The sequence below is a fragment of the Schistocerca serialis genome, chromosome 10 (genome assembly GCF_023864345.2).
Source record: "Schistocerca serialis cubense isolate TAMUIC-IGC-003099 chromosome 10, iqSchSeri2.2, whole genome shotgun sequence".
Taxonomy (NCBI): domain Eukaryota; kingdom Metazoa; phylum Arthropoda; class Insecta; order Orthoptera; family Acrididae; genus Schistocerca; species Schistocerca serialis.
The window spans coordinates 162,065,916-162,079,730 of record NC_064647.1 but is presented as its reverse complement, the minus strand read 5'-3'; the positions used below and the strand labels follow the sequence as shown (position 1 = coordinate 162,079,730).

Sequence of the window (13,815 nt, the reverse complement as noted above, 5' to 3'; positions counted from 1 at the left end):
TCGATGGTTCATAAATTTGGACATTTTTGCAGTAAATATGTGGACTATGTTTTTGTAGGATTTCTCCATTTCTTATTGATCTCAGAACTACTACGAGAAACTAATAAATATTATAGGTACAGCTTCCAAATTTTTCTCTTTTTCGTAGTAATGAGGATGGTGATACCATATGTGGAAATCCTTTGCCACTTAAGTGCACACACTTGTTGAAACGATCTAACTAACGAACAGTAGAATGACTGGAATCGGTAACTACAATTAACCTTTATAAGTCAGTTCCAGTTACCGATTCCAGTATCTGTTGGACCATAATTTTTGTCAATTTTCGTTACTTGTATACTCGTACCGTTAGAATTAACAATTAGTATTAAAATTTAACGCTGATTCATAATATTATGACTTCACCATGCGCTGTACTGTACTGGATTTAAAGATTCTCTGTGCTTTTCTTACTCGCATAAATTACGATAATACGAGGGGCGTTCAGAAAATAAGCTCCGATCGGTCGCGAAATGGAAACGACTGTGAAAATCCGATAAAGCTTTGCACAGATGTGTTGGGTAGTGTCTCTAGTATAACCCCAGTTAGCATCACGTCGCTCTTCTCATTTCTGAGCTCGCAGTCAGTGCGTAAAGATGTCTAGAAAATAGTGTCTGCCGCCAAGTACGAGGGCCTGGTGAGAAATTTCGCCTGAAGCTATGCAGCTAACATTACATAACTGTCGTGCTGTTTCTTCTTCAAGACAATTCTCAGCCGCATTCTGCAGGGGCAATGAAGATGCTCCTGCATCGTTTTCAAATGGAAATGTGAGATTACCCACAATACAGTCCGCAATTGTCTCCCCCTGAGTTTCATCTCTGGTCACATGAACCGCTGTCTTTGAAGACAACATTTTGACACAGACAACGAGGTGTAGGCCAGCGTGGAGAATTGGCGGAAAACACTGGCGGCTGCCTTCTATGATGAGGCTATTGAAAAGTTGGTACAACGCTATGACAAAAGTCTAAGTCAGAACGGCGACTACGTAGAGAAGTAGCTGAAAGGTGTAGCTAATTGTTACAAGTAAAACATTTCTGATGTTCACTGTGGTTTCAATTTGGCAATCAATCGGAGCTTACTTTCTGAACAGGCCTCGTAATTTATTTCAGACGTGTGAACTTCTCTTTTTCTGTTATTATTTATTTTCGTTACCTTCAATTCTTGTCGGTATAATTTGTGGCTAAGTAATTATTCACGTGAACTGTGTAATTTTATCGTATGCTACATTCGTTTGTTTACGAATATGATCAAGTTGCTTTCAAAGATTGTCTCTATGTAGCGTCTATGCCTTAGGTATGACGTCATCGCTTAAAGAGCCGACGAGTGGAATCGAACTCTAGAATTGACCCAAGTGTGCGGGAGGGAAAAAAATCTCCTTTGAAGGAATCACGTGGACTCCATAGTGTGAGATTCAGGTCGCTCTCTCCGCCAGTGAGATCCAGAAGGAAGAGTATTCAACGGCGCCAACGTTATCCTTTTTCCCATGATCTCTCGAAGGCGTCCGATGCAGCTTATCTGATCGGCTAATGAACAAAAAACGCATTTATCGGTTGCTCTATACACAGGACACAGTCGTGGCCGAGCGGTTCTAGGCGCTTCAGTCTGGAACCGCGCTGCTGCTACGGTCGCAGGTTCGAATACTGCCTCGGACATGGATGTGTGTGATGTCCTTAGGTTAGTTAGGTTTAAGTAGTTCTAAGTTCTAGGTGACTGATGACCTCAGAAGTTGACTCCCATAGTGCTCAGAGCCAATAGGACACAGACTGCACGCGGTACCGCAGAGTGAAAGGTGTTGCCTAAGCAGCAGGCGTTAAGGCAGCGAAACGGCACCGCAGCTCCGGTCGTGTCTACAGTAGGTGCCGCCATTGCCGCGCTATATTGTAGCGACTGTCACGTGCTCGTAATTAGAGCGAACATCATTTCTTTGCGGTCATTGCGTATTTAGGGACCACACAGTGAACTGGAGTTCAGCTGCAGAGTCTGTGGCTCAACTTCCGGGGCTGATGCCCTGCCAGCTACACTGCGCAACATAATTAATGGATCACTTTTTCTAAACCGCGTAACTGTATCCCATGGCGATACATAATTATGAAATTTGGTTCAAGGTTGCCTACAACCTTTCTCTGTAATGGTGCAAAGGCGTTTTTTTATTTTGCTTTTGGGCGAAAAAACAACTGGGGTCGTACACGCCCACGTCAAAACTATAGAACACGGAGACAGAGTGTCGCGTAATCCCCACCGCGCTTTTGACTTTATATGCAGTTTATATGGTATAATATTTTAATTAACTATATAATGCTTATTGTTGTGAACACAATAGATAAAATGCGATTCTCACTATTAGTTTCTGCAGTTGAAAAAATTTTAACTTTGTGCACCTTGATCGATTACTTGGGGATTCGCACAACACTAAAAGATTTCCTACTGTGCACGTATGATTTTTAATTTGCAAACTATTTCTATGTAACCCTGATCTGGCTTGTTATAAATCAAACACGGTATCATTACTGTAACTAATTATGAAATTAAAGATGTCCTTCGCTACTCCTATTATACGTACAGAAGTTACAGTATGCTATATTCCCTAAACGTAAAAGCTACTGATTTCCACGACAAATAAGAGAGCATGAAACGAAAAATGAAATTCAGTTTTTGTATTATTAGCCAGAACAGCTTTCATGACAGCAGTCTTTGATATCACACAAGTAAAATTTTATTGCTCTGATTTATTTAAATTATTTACGTCACTGATATCGTAATAGCAGTTGCCCATGTCCACCTGAAAATGACATAATAAAATCCACCATTCACCTCTGAGGTCTCCGGGAAGCTGAAAGAAATAATTTTAGTGTACCACTACCTGCCCACTTAATTGCGGGAAAACTGCTTTCATTCAATTTAATTTGAATTTGCCGAGGCAGCGGCTCCCGCGATTGCTGCACAGCTCTGCGTCATGAAAAATTCTAAATAGGCTGAAAACGGCTGAAAATGTGGAATAAAATACTGGACAAGTTAGCAATAAATTATTACATGTATTTTTAACAGTTTCTATATTCCAAAATCAACATAAATTTACAGTACACACCTTTTTCATTCATCATCTTCCAATGGAGTCTTTCTCAGACAAGGAACAAAAGAAAGCTAACTATGCATTCAATCGAGCGTTACAGGCTCTTACAACTTTAACGGCTACAAGAAGACAGAGAGAGCAATGTTTTAACCTCTACTGTTTATAGGCAACTTAATATGCATCTTTGTTATCTTTTTCAATTATCATTGTCTGCTTTGATTTCTACACTCGCCGACCACAGACATTATTTGCAACATATGGATACATAATTATTGCACAAACATAAAAATGAAAAAAGTTTTTTTTTTTTTTTTTACGGAGACTATATAATCGACAACCGTTGATACAGAAATGAAATAATAATAATAATACAGATAAATGTTTCTTTTTTCACACATGTTGCAACGATTTTGTGAATGTCTTGCCACGAGACGTCACAAAAGAGGCGTTAAAAACGACTATATGTCAGTCCCAATTGACAGAAAAACAGGGACGTGGAGAAAGGGGTAAAAAGACACCATACAGAAACGGAGATCCAAGGATAAAAATTAAATGTCCTTCGCCATATTGACGGATAAAAAGTAAAACGCGGTCGACAGCCTGCGCGTCATTTGCTAAAACCGCCGTTAACTCAGATGGCAAACCTAAGCGGGAACGTAAACGGTTAAAAAATGGGCTGAATCAGAATTTCCCTCTGCAGCGGAGTGTGCGCTGATATGTAACTCCCTGGCAGATTAAAACTGTGTGCCGGATCGAGACTAGAACTCGGGGCCTTTGCCTTTCGCGGGCAAGTGCTCTACCAACTGAGCTACCCAAGTACAACTCACGCCCCGTCCTCACAGCTTTATTACTACAAGTACCTCGTCTCCTACTTTCCAAACTTTACAGAAGCTCTCCTGCGAACCTTGCAGAACTAGCACTCCTGAAAGAAAGGATATTGCGGAGACATGGCTGAGCCACAGTCTGGGGCGCGTTTCCAGAATGAGATTTCACTCTGCAGCGGAGTGTGCGCTGATATGAAACTCCGTGGCAGATTAAAACTGTGTGCCGGACCGAGACTCGAACTCGGGGCCTTTGCCTTTTGTGGGCAAGTGCTCTACCAACTGAGCTTCCCAAGCACGACTCACGCCCCGTCCTCACACCTTTACTACTGCCAGTACCTCGTCTCCTACTTTCCAAACTTTACAGAAGCTCTTCTGCGAACCTTGCAGAACTAGCATCCCTGAAGAAAGGATATTGCGGAGACATTGCTTAGCCACAGTCTGGGGGGTGTTTCCAGAATGAGATTTCACTCTGCAAAGGAGTGTGCGCTGATATGAAACTCCCTGGCAGATTAAAACTGTGTGCCGCGAATGGCAAAGGTCCCGAGTTCGTGTCTCGGTCCGGCACACAGTTTTAATCTGTCAGGAAGTTTCAAAAAGTGGGCATTCCGCCAGGAAGTGGCCGACAGTTAAAACTTGGGCGCAGTGTGTATAAAGTGATGGGGTAGCGTCACTTATCAAAATGACGATGGCTAAAAAAGCAGTGCCCAATACGCAACCTAGTTAAAATGACCTCCTCCTGGCGGGAAGGCTGACAGTAGGTCGTCCAAGCCGCTGAGAGGGCTTAATAAGCCGAAGCTTATTCCCGTGAAGGGAGGACAAGTTATATTATTCCTTCCTTTCTGTGGTTATTAATTATTATTATTAAGTGATATATATATATATATATATATATATATATATATATATATATATATATATATATATTTGTAGGTGGCCAAAGATAAATATTAAACTATATTTCAAATGAGCGCCAGGCTCCCTACAAATTATTTCAAATGCTTTCGGCGAAATGTAATGCAGGCTAAGGACACTGACCTAGAATAAATCGTATCTTTGAAAGTATGCATTTTTTGACGAAATAAAATTAATTAAGCTCTGCACTTTAATTAATTGAATAACTTGAAATGATTCTATCTGCTCCGGCTGTGGTGATATGTTACACAAAAAAATAAATTTAAATGCGTCGCGTAATGGCGGCCAATTGTTGCCAGTCAAAGATCACCGCTGCTCGCTTCGCAGAGACCGAAAAAATGCTAAATAACTTCTTGCAATTGTTAATTAAGGAAGAATTGTTTGCATGGGCTCTTTAGGTAACACAATGCACTCACTTTTTGTAAATATATTCCCACTAAGCACAGAATATACACTTGAATTATTCGCTACGTTCGAGAACAAATAGAACAAAAGCTACCGCTTTACAATAGCAAGCGTACCTTACATACACCAGAAGAAATGATGTGACTCCGAAGTGATTTTAAATATCTTTTTTGACTTATATATAATGAAAAAGATAATAATCTTAGTTTCGAGAACGTTATGCACTACGATCTCATCTCATATAAATAATGTCTTTTATTACATTTCTTTAATTTAATACATTTTAGTAATTAATTAGTCGTTTATGTCCATATAATATTATTCAGAGTCCTTTTATTATTTACTTCAAATATATCGGCTTGATGTATGAGACAGGAGAAATTCCCTCAAGAAGAATATAATAATTCCAATCCCGAAGAAAGCAGGTGTTGACAGATGTGAAAATTACCGAACTATCAGTTTAATAAGTCACAGCTGCAAAATACTAACGCGAATTCTTTACAGACGAATGGAAAAACTGGTAGAAGCCGACCTCGGGGAACATCAGTTTGGATTCCGTAGAAATGTTGGAACACGTGAGGCAATACTGACCCTATGACTTACCTTAGAAGAAAGATTAAGGAAAGGCAAACCTACTTTTCTATCATTTGTAAACTTAGAAAAAGCTTTTGACAATGTTGACTGGAATACTCTCTTTCAAATTCTGAAGGTGGCAGGGGTAAAATACAGGGAGCGAAAGGCTATTTACAATTTGTACAGAAACCAGATGGCAGTTATAAGAGTCGAGGGGCATGAAAGGGAAGCAGTGGTTGGGAAGGGAGTGAGACAGGGCTGTAGCCTCTCCCCAATGTTGTTCAATCTGTATATTGAGCAAGCAGTAAAGGAAAGAAAAGAAAAATTCGGAGTAGGTATTAAAATTCATGGAGAAGAAATAAAAACTTTGAGGTTCGCCGATGACATTGTAATTCTGTCAGAGACAGCAAAGGACTTGGAAGAGCAGTTGAATGGAATGGACAGTGTCTTGAAAGGAGGATATAAGATGAACATCAACAAAAGCAAAACAAGGATAATGGAATGTAGTCTAATTAAGTCGGGTGATGCTGAGGGAATTAGATTAGGAAATGAGGCACTTAAAGTAGTAAAGGAGTTTTGCTATTTGGGGAGCAAAATAACTGATGATGGTCGAAGTAGAGAGGATATAAAATGTAGGCTTGCAATGGCAAGGAAAGCGTTTCTGAAGAAGAGAAATTTGTTAACATCCAGTATTGATTTAAGTGTCAGGAAGTCATTTCTGAAAGTATTCGTATGGAGTGTAGCCATGTATGGAAGTGAAACATGGACGATAAATAGTTTGGACAAGAAGAGAATAGAAGCTTTCGAAATGTGGTGCTACAGAAGAATGCTGAAGATTAGATAGATAGATCATATAACTAATGAGGAGGTATTGAATAGAATTGGGGGGGAAGAGGAGTTTGTGGCACAACTTGACTAGAAGAAGGGATCGTTTGGTAGGACATGTTCTGAGGCAGCAAGGGATCACCAATTTAGTACTGGAGGGCAGCGTGGAGGGTAAAAATCGTAGAGGGAGACCAAGAGATGAATACACTAAGCAGATTCAGAAGGATGTAGGCTGCAGTAGGTACTGGGAGATGAAGAAGCTTGCACAGGATAGAGTAGCATGGAGAGCTGCATCAAACCAGTCTCAGGACTGAAGACCACAACAACAACAACAGCAACATATCGGCTTGGATATTTCAAAAGGGACACTATACAGTGACGATGCCAGGGGGACACCACCTCCTGACAGACGGCAAAGCAGAGATCGTCGGAGGGAATATAGGAACGTGGAACCCTGCGATGTAACCCTGGGCTCTGCAACGCTTCAAACAGCAGGGTGTCGATATGCGAAAAAAGGCCACAGTTCAAAAGGTCATGTGACCTGCAAGGTGGATTAAGGAAGTCACATTGGCAGTAAATGTCGCCACAGTTGTGCCGAACGTCATCATGGGCGTGTTACACGATACACGATGGGAAGGCCGTCACACCCCCTTTTACCGACATTACAAAAAAAATGTTCAAATGTGTGTGAAATCTTATGGAACTCAACTGCTAAGGTCATCAGTCCCTAAGCTTACACACTACTTAGCCTAAATTATCCTAAGGACAAACACACACACACCCATGCCCGAGGGAGGACTCGAACCTCCGCCGGGACCAGCCGCACAGTCTATGACTGCAGCGCCTCAGACCGCTCGGCTAATTCCGCGCGCTACAGACATTACACCCCTCCTTTTAACGCTTCTGCGTTGGAGATCATAACAGTGACACCAACTTTGAAATTACGCTGTTTCCTTATGGGTGGCAAAGGAAAACATTTCAGAATCGACACTGAAACCCCCGCATCCCTTGGGGCTTTGATTTCCGCACATTTCGTGCGATGAGCAACATGAGGACGTTCTTGACAATCTTTAAGGCTCCTGACTCTCCCCCGACGTTACAACCCTTCTGTAAGGACAGAAAGGGGCTGCAGCCACATTGAAGGTGATCTGACCTTTGGTAATGCACCACGACCGCAATTTCTCTCTGGTATACAGGGTGGAACGACTATGGAACGTTCGAATCCACATGGTACGAAGCAGCAGAGGGTGTTCGTGCTTTTTCAGCCCTCCTTTCTGGCGCTCCTGTAGCGTGGTCATGTGGAAGAAGTGGGTGGCGCAGAATTGACACATGCGTGAATAAAAGGCGAAATGGTCTCTCTAACATCCACCCCCCCCCCCTCCCCAGTTCGGCAACACCCTCAGTTCCTCCCACGCGCCTTTGTTACGCACTTAAAGAATGTACCTGTACATGGACTTTAACGTCCATTTAACTATGTGGCACTTCGATGATGCTCTAGCGCCTGAGGGGAGACGCGACCCCTTCGAATGAGTGTAAAAGGGATTGCCTCGCCTCAGGCGCTAGAGTGCCCCTCATGTGAATCGGTGTCAGACTCTCAGTACAGCTAAGTTTTTACGAGGGTCGTTCAATAAGTAATGCCCCAATTTTTTTAAAACATCCATTAATATACACACATTAAAAAAAGTTTTAAATCGCCTCGTTTCCGAGAGTTCCGGAACCTGTACAGAAAACTGGAATAGAGGTCAACATAAACATCATTACCGCCCTTTTCATTACTCATGAAAACCACACATTACATGTTGTACCACCATACAGCGAGACCTTCATAGGTGATGGCCTAGATTGCTGTACACACCGGTACCTCTAATAAGCAGTAGCACGTCCTCTTGTGTTGATGCATGCCTGTATTCGTCGTGGCATAGTACCCACAAGTTCTTCAAGGCACTGTTGGTCCAGATTGTCCCACTCCTCAACGGCGATTCGGCGTAGATTCCTCAGAGTGGTTGGTGGGTCACGTCGTCCATAAACAGCCCTTTTCAATCTATCCCAGACATGTTTGATACGGTTCATGTCTGGAGAACATTCTGGCCACTCTAGTCGAAAGATGTCATTATCCTGAATGAACTCGTTCACAAGATGTGCACGATGGGGGCGCGAATTGTCGTCCATGAAGACGAATGTCTCGCCAATTGGTGCCGATATGGTTGCACTATCGGCCGGTGGATGGCATTCAAGTGTCGCACAGCCGTTATGGCGCCTTGCATGACCACCAGCGCCGTACGTTGGCCTGACATAGTGCGACCCCAAAACAGCAGGGAACCTGCACCTTGCTGCACTCGCTGGACGGAGTGTCTAAATAGTCCAACCTGACCGGGTTGCCTCCAAACACGTCTCCGACGATTGTCTGATTGAAGGCATATGAGACACTCACAGGTAAAGAGAACGTGATTCCATTCCTGAGTCGTCCATTCGGCATGTTGTTGGGCCCATCTGTACTGCGCTGCATGCTGTCGTGGTTACAAAGATGGACCTCGCCATGGACGTCGGGAGTGAGGTTGCGCATCATGCCGCCTACTGCGCAGTCTGAGTCGTAACACGACGCCCTGTGGCGGCACGAAAAGCATTATTCAACATGGCGTTGCTGTCAGGGTTCCTCCGAGCCATAATCCGTAGGTAGCGGTCATCCACTGCAGTAGTAGCCAAAGAAACTGGTGCGCCTGCCTAATATCGTGTACGGCCCCCACGAGCATGCATAAGTGCCGCTACACGACGTGGCATGGACTCGACTAATGTCTGAAGTAATGCTGCAGGTAACTGACACCATGAATCCTGCAGCGCTGTCCATACATCCGTAAGAGTACGAGGGGTGGAGGTCTCTTCTGAACAGCACGTTGCAAGGCATCCCAGACATGCTCAATAATGTTCATGTCTGGCGAGTTTGGTGGCCAGCGGAAGTGTTTAAACTCAGAAGTGTGTTCCTGGAGCGATTTGTAGCAATTCTGGGCGTGTGGGATGTATTGTCCAGCTGGAATTGCCCAGGTCCGTCGGAATGCACAATGGACATGAATGGATGCAGGTTATCAGACAGGATGCTTACGTACGTGTCACCTGTCAGAGTCCTAACTAGACGTATGAGGGTCCCATATCATTCCACCTGCACACGCCCCACACCATTACAGAGCCTCCACCAGCTTGAACAGTCCCCTGCTGAAATGCAGGGTCCATGGATTCAAGAGGTTGTCTCCATACGCGTACGCGTCCAACCGCTCGATACAATTTGAAACGAGACTTGTCCGATCAGGCAACATGTTTCCAGTATCAACAGTCCAATGTCGGTGCTGACGAGCCCAGGCGAGGCGTAAAGCTTTGTGTCGTGGAGTCATCAAGGGTACACGAGTGGGCCTTCGGCTCCGAAAGCCCATATCGATGACGTTTCGTTGAATGGTTCGCACACTGACACTTGTTGATGGCCCAACATTGAAATTTGCAGCAATTTGCGGAAGGGTTGCACTTCAGTCACGTTGAACGATTCTCTTCAGCCGTCGTTGGTCCCATTCTTGCAGTGTCTTTTTCCGACCGCAGCGATGTCGGAGATTTGATGATGTTTTACCGGTTTCCTGATACAGTACACTCCTGAAATGATCGTACGGGAAAATCCCCACTTCATAGCTCGGAGATGCTGTTTCCCATCGCTCGTGCGCAGACAATAACACTACGTTCAGACTCATTTAAATCTTGATAACCTGCCATTGAAGCAGCAGTAACCGATCTAACAACTGCGCCAGACATTTGTTGTCTTATACAGGCGTTGCCGACCGCAGCGACGTATTCTGCCTGTTTTCATATCTCAGTATTTGAAAACGCGTGCCTATGCCAGTTTCTTTGGCGCTTCAGTGTACGAGCCTCAATGTCAGAGAGAGGCGGAAAGAGTAGATGGACTGAGGGAGGGGCCCAGGACGAAATGGCCAGAGAGAAGCAGAAAGAGGAGGTGGAAAGAGAGAGGGAGAAGAGGACAAGAAGGTCAAAGAGCGTGGTGGGAGGGAATGAGCACAGAAAGGCGGGGAAAGGATATTTTGACGTATATCCAATTGCCAAACATATTTAGCAATTACGAAGCACTGCCATCGTCGCTAGTAATGACATACCACTGTAATTCTCATACTTGCTCCACTTTTCCTTTCTTATTATTTGTTGAGTATTATTAAAATTATTTTTTCCTTTAATGCAGAGAGAATACGATGTGATGTGGAAGCTGTGGAACAAGGGTGAGGAGCGGAAGTTCGAGTGCTGCTTCCTGATCACCATCAAAATCAGCGGCTCCAGAAGCTAGAAGGCGCCTGGCCAACGCCTGGCGCTCGCCACGGCCTTCAGCACGTGCTCCTCTGCGAAGAGTCTGTCTGCCAGAGAGCAGACATTCAGTTACAGTCTGACAGTGCCGTTACCCCGGCAGCTGTGTAAATTTCTTATTGTAAAAAATAAAATGGAGATTTGGAAATAAACTATGCCTTTAGGCTTTAACAGCTTGGGCTGTGTTACTTTTATTATTTTTTGGATTTCTTTCTAACTTTGTATCTCAGTTTGGCGTGTGCCGTCCCAGCGACAGTTGTGTCGTAAAGACTTAAAAAAAAAAAAACTTGGAACGAGAAGCGTATCTCGCGACGAAATAAATGTACACGAACCTTATGTGTTTCACCGAGGGTAGCATTCACCTCACGCTAGGTGAGGAGAACCTTGCGTGATAGTGACGTAACGTTACGTCATCGTGACGTAAATATACCTGAACGAAGGAAACATAATAATAACCAAAGTAAAAAAAAGGAGTAGTTAATTTTTTTAAAAAAATCCGATTAATTGTGCATAAATCATGTGGCTAGAAACGTTAAATAGGGAGAAGTTAAGGTGTTTCGTATTTTTATAAAAGCCAATGGATAATACATAATTCCTCTGGGCAGAAAAGTTAAACCGAGAAATTAATGTGGTTCCAAAGATAATTCCGAATGTGTTTACGAAGGCTTTCCCTGCGTAATAATTGATAATATTCTTCTCGGGTGTGGAGCCGGACCATAACGTCATCTTGACACAATATTTCCACGGTCCAACTGGCCGCCATCTTCGGTAAGAGTCGCGTACACGATCTCGCCGGAACAGACTTCTCAGCGGTTTTTTTTTTCTTTATTGTCATTTGTTCACCTTATACAAAGGCGAGCTGGCAGCGGATTACATCTACTCCGCTCTTCAGCCACAAGAATTACAATAATAGACAAAAAGGAGACAGAAAAGTAACAAATCGGTGGTTAAAAAACAGGAGATACAATAAATAAAAAACATGAAGCCGTTCACACTCGACGAAAACACACAAAAAACTGTCGGCACTGCGCACAAACACTGACGAAAGAGACGGTTCAAGTGAACGAGAAGCGTGGCGCCGAAAAATACTAAATGACAATCACGGCAGCACAGTCTCTAAACTGATGGCGATGATCTCCGGCGCGCGAATGTCCACTTAGCGTGTGCGAGTCCAGGGACCTGCCAAGAGGGGAGGAAGGTGGTGGAGGAGGGAGAGAGGAGAGCAGAGATGCCAATGGCAGGGGAGTTGGGGGGGGGGAGGAATGAAGGGAGGAGGGGGGAGGAAGGGAGGATGAAGGGAAAGGAGAGAGAAGGGAGAGAGGGTGTCCATAGGAACAAACACAGAAAGAGGGAGGGAGGATCAATGTTGGTAGGAGGGGTAGATGTAGGGGAGGAGGCCATCATCAGGGAGGGGGACCTGGCGGAAGCCACCTTGGAAGAGGTGGGACGTGGAAATACAGTCACGGCAGTGGACGGGGGTGGGAGAGGATGTGAGAGAGCAGCGGGTGGGGAGGATCGAGTTTGCGGGAGGTGTAGAGGATCCGTATCCGTTCGAGGAAAAGGAGGAGGTGGGGGAACGGAATAAGGTCATACAGGATCCGCATGGGGGAGGGGAGACAGATGCGATAGACGAGGCGAAGAGCATGGCGTTCTAGGATCTGAAGGGATTTGTAAAAGGAGCGGAGATCCAGGCAGGGTGGGCGTAGCAAAGGATAGGGCGACTGACGGATTTATAGGTATGGAGGATGGTGGAGGGGTCCAGACCCCATGTACGGCCGGAAAGGAGCTTGAGGAGATGGAGTCGGGAGTGTTCCTTGGCTTGGATTGTCTGGAGGTGGGGGGTCCAGGAGAGACGATAGTCGAGGGTGACGCCAAGGTACTTAAGGGTGGGGGTGAGGGCGATGGGACGGCCATAGACGGTGATATAGAAATCGAGGGGGCGGAAGGAAGGGGTGGTTTTGCCTACAATGATCGCCTGGGTTTTGGACATCTCAGCGCAAGCGGCGGCCCCTATATAGGCCGCAGAAGGCCCACAACGTGTGCGCGAGAAGGTGCCATAACAGCCCTCTAGCGCAAGTAATTCTGAATGTTGCTGGAATTAAAATTTTGCCTTCATGTTGTAGATCAAATCAGAAAACTTTGCTCTTCAGAAATAAATTATTGCTGATGATTATAATGTACTGCCCTATTTATAACACACGTCATTATTTTTCTTTATACGCTGTATACTGTAAAAAAAAACAATATTTCCTCTATAATTATTACTTACATTTTAATATTTAAATAGTATCAGTTATAAAAAATAAGTTTCGTAGTAGTTGACAAACGATGTTGAACACTGTCACAATGGATAAGCTACTTGACAAAGTAACCTCAACAGCCCTTTGTTTTTAGCAGCACTAAGTGATGTTTCATATGCAATGGTGGAATACTGTGTTTGTTTATTCTCTCAATAGACGTGGTATGAATTTTGGTGGTGTTTGACATGATTACTATAGCTATTTCCATATTGCCTAAGAGTCATACAAAAAGTAGCTGAAAATGGCAGCAGCACTCACTGCTTTCAGTTGCTTAAAGTGCCGGTAAATGTGACTTGCATGTCATTGTTTTTTCACAGCATACAACGTACAAAGAAAAATGACGTGTGTTATAAACGGGTCAGTACATTATAATCATCAGCAAACATTTATTTCTGAGGAGCAAAAGTGAGTTGATCTACAACATGAAGGCAAAATTGAAATTCCAGCAACATTCGGAATGATCTTTGGAACCACATTAATTTCTCATTTTAACGTTTCTGCCCAGAAGAATTATGTACAA

General features: G+C 43.9%; 1 protein-coding gene across 1 annotated transcript in view; it reads left to right on the top strand.

Annotated features, from left to right (window-relative positions):
* The window catches only part of LOC126425054 (MD-2-related lipid-recognition protein-like), a 102,988-nt gene extending 91,799 nt beyond the window's left edge, over positions 1-11,189 (top strand). The window contains exon 4 of the mRNA XM_050087964.1: positions 10,877-11,189. Within this exon, the coding sequence (XP_049943921.1) occupies positions 10,877-10,978 (102 nt within the window). The 3' untranslated portion in view covers positions 10,979-11,189. The remainder of the gene's footprint in view (positions 1-10,876) is intronic.
* Positions 11,190-13,815: the final 2,626 nt, after the last annotated feature.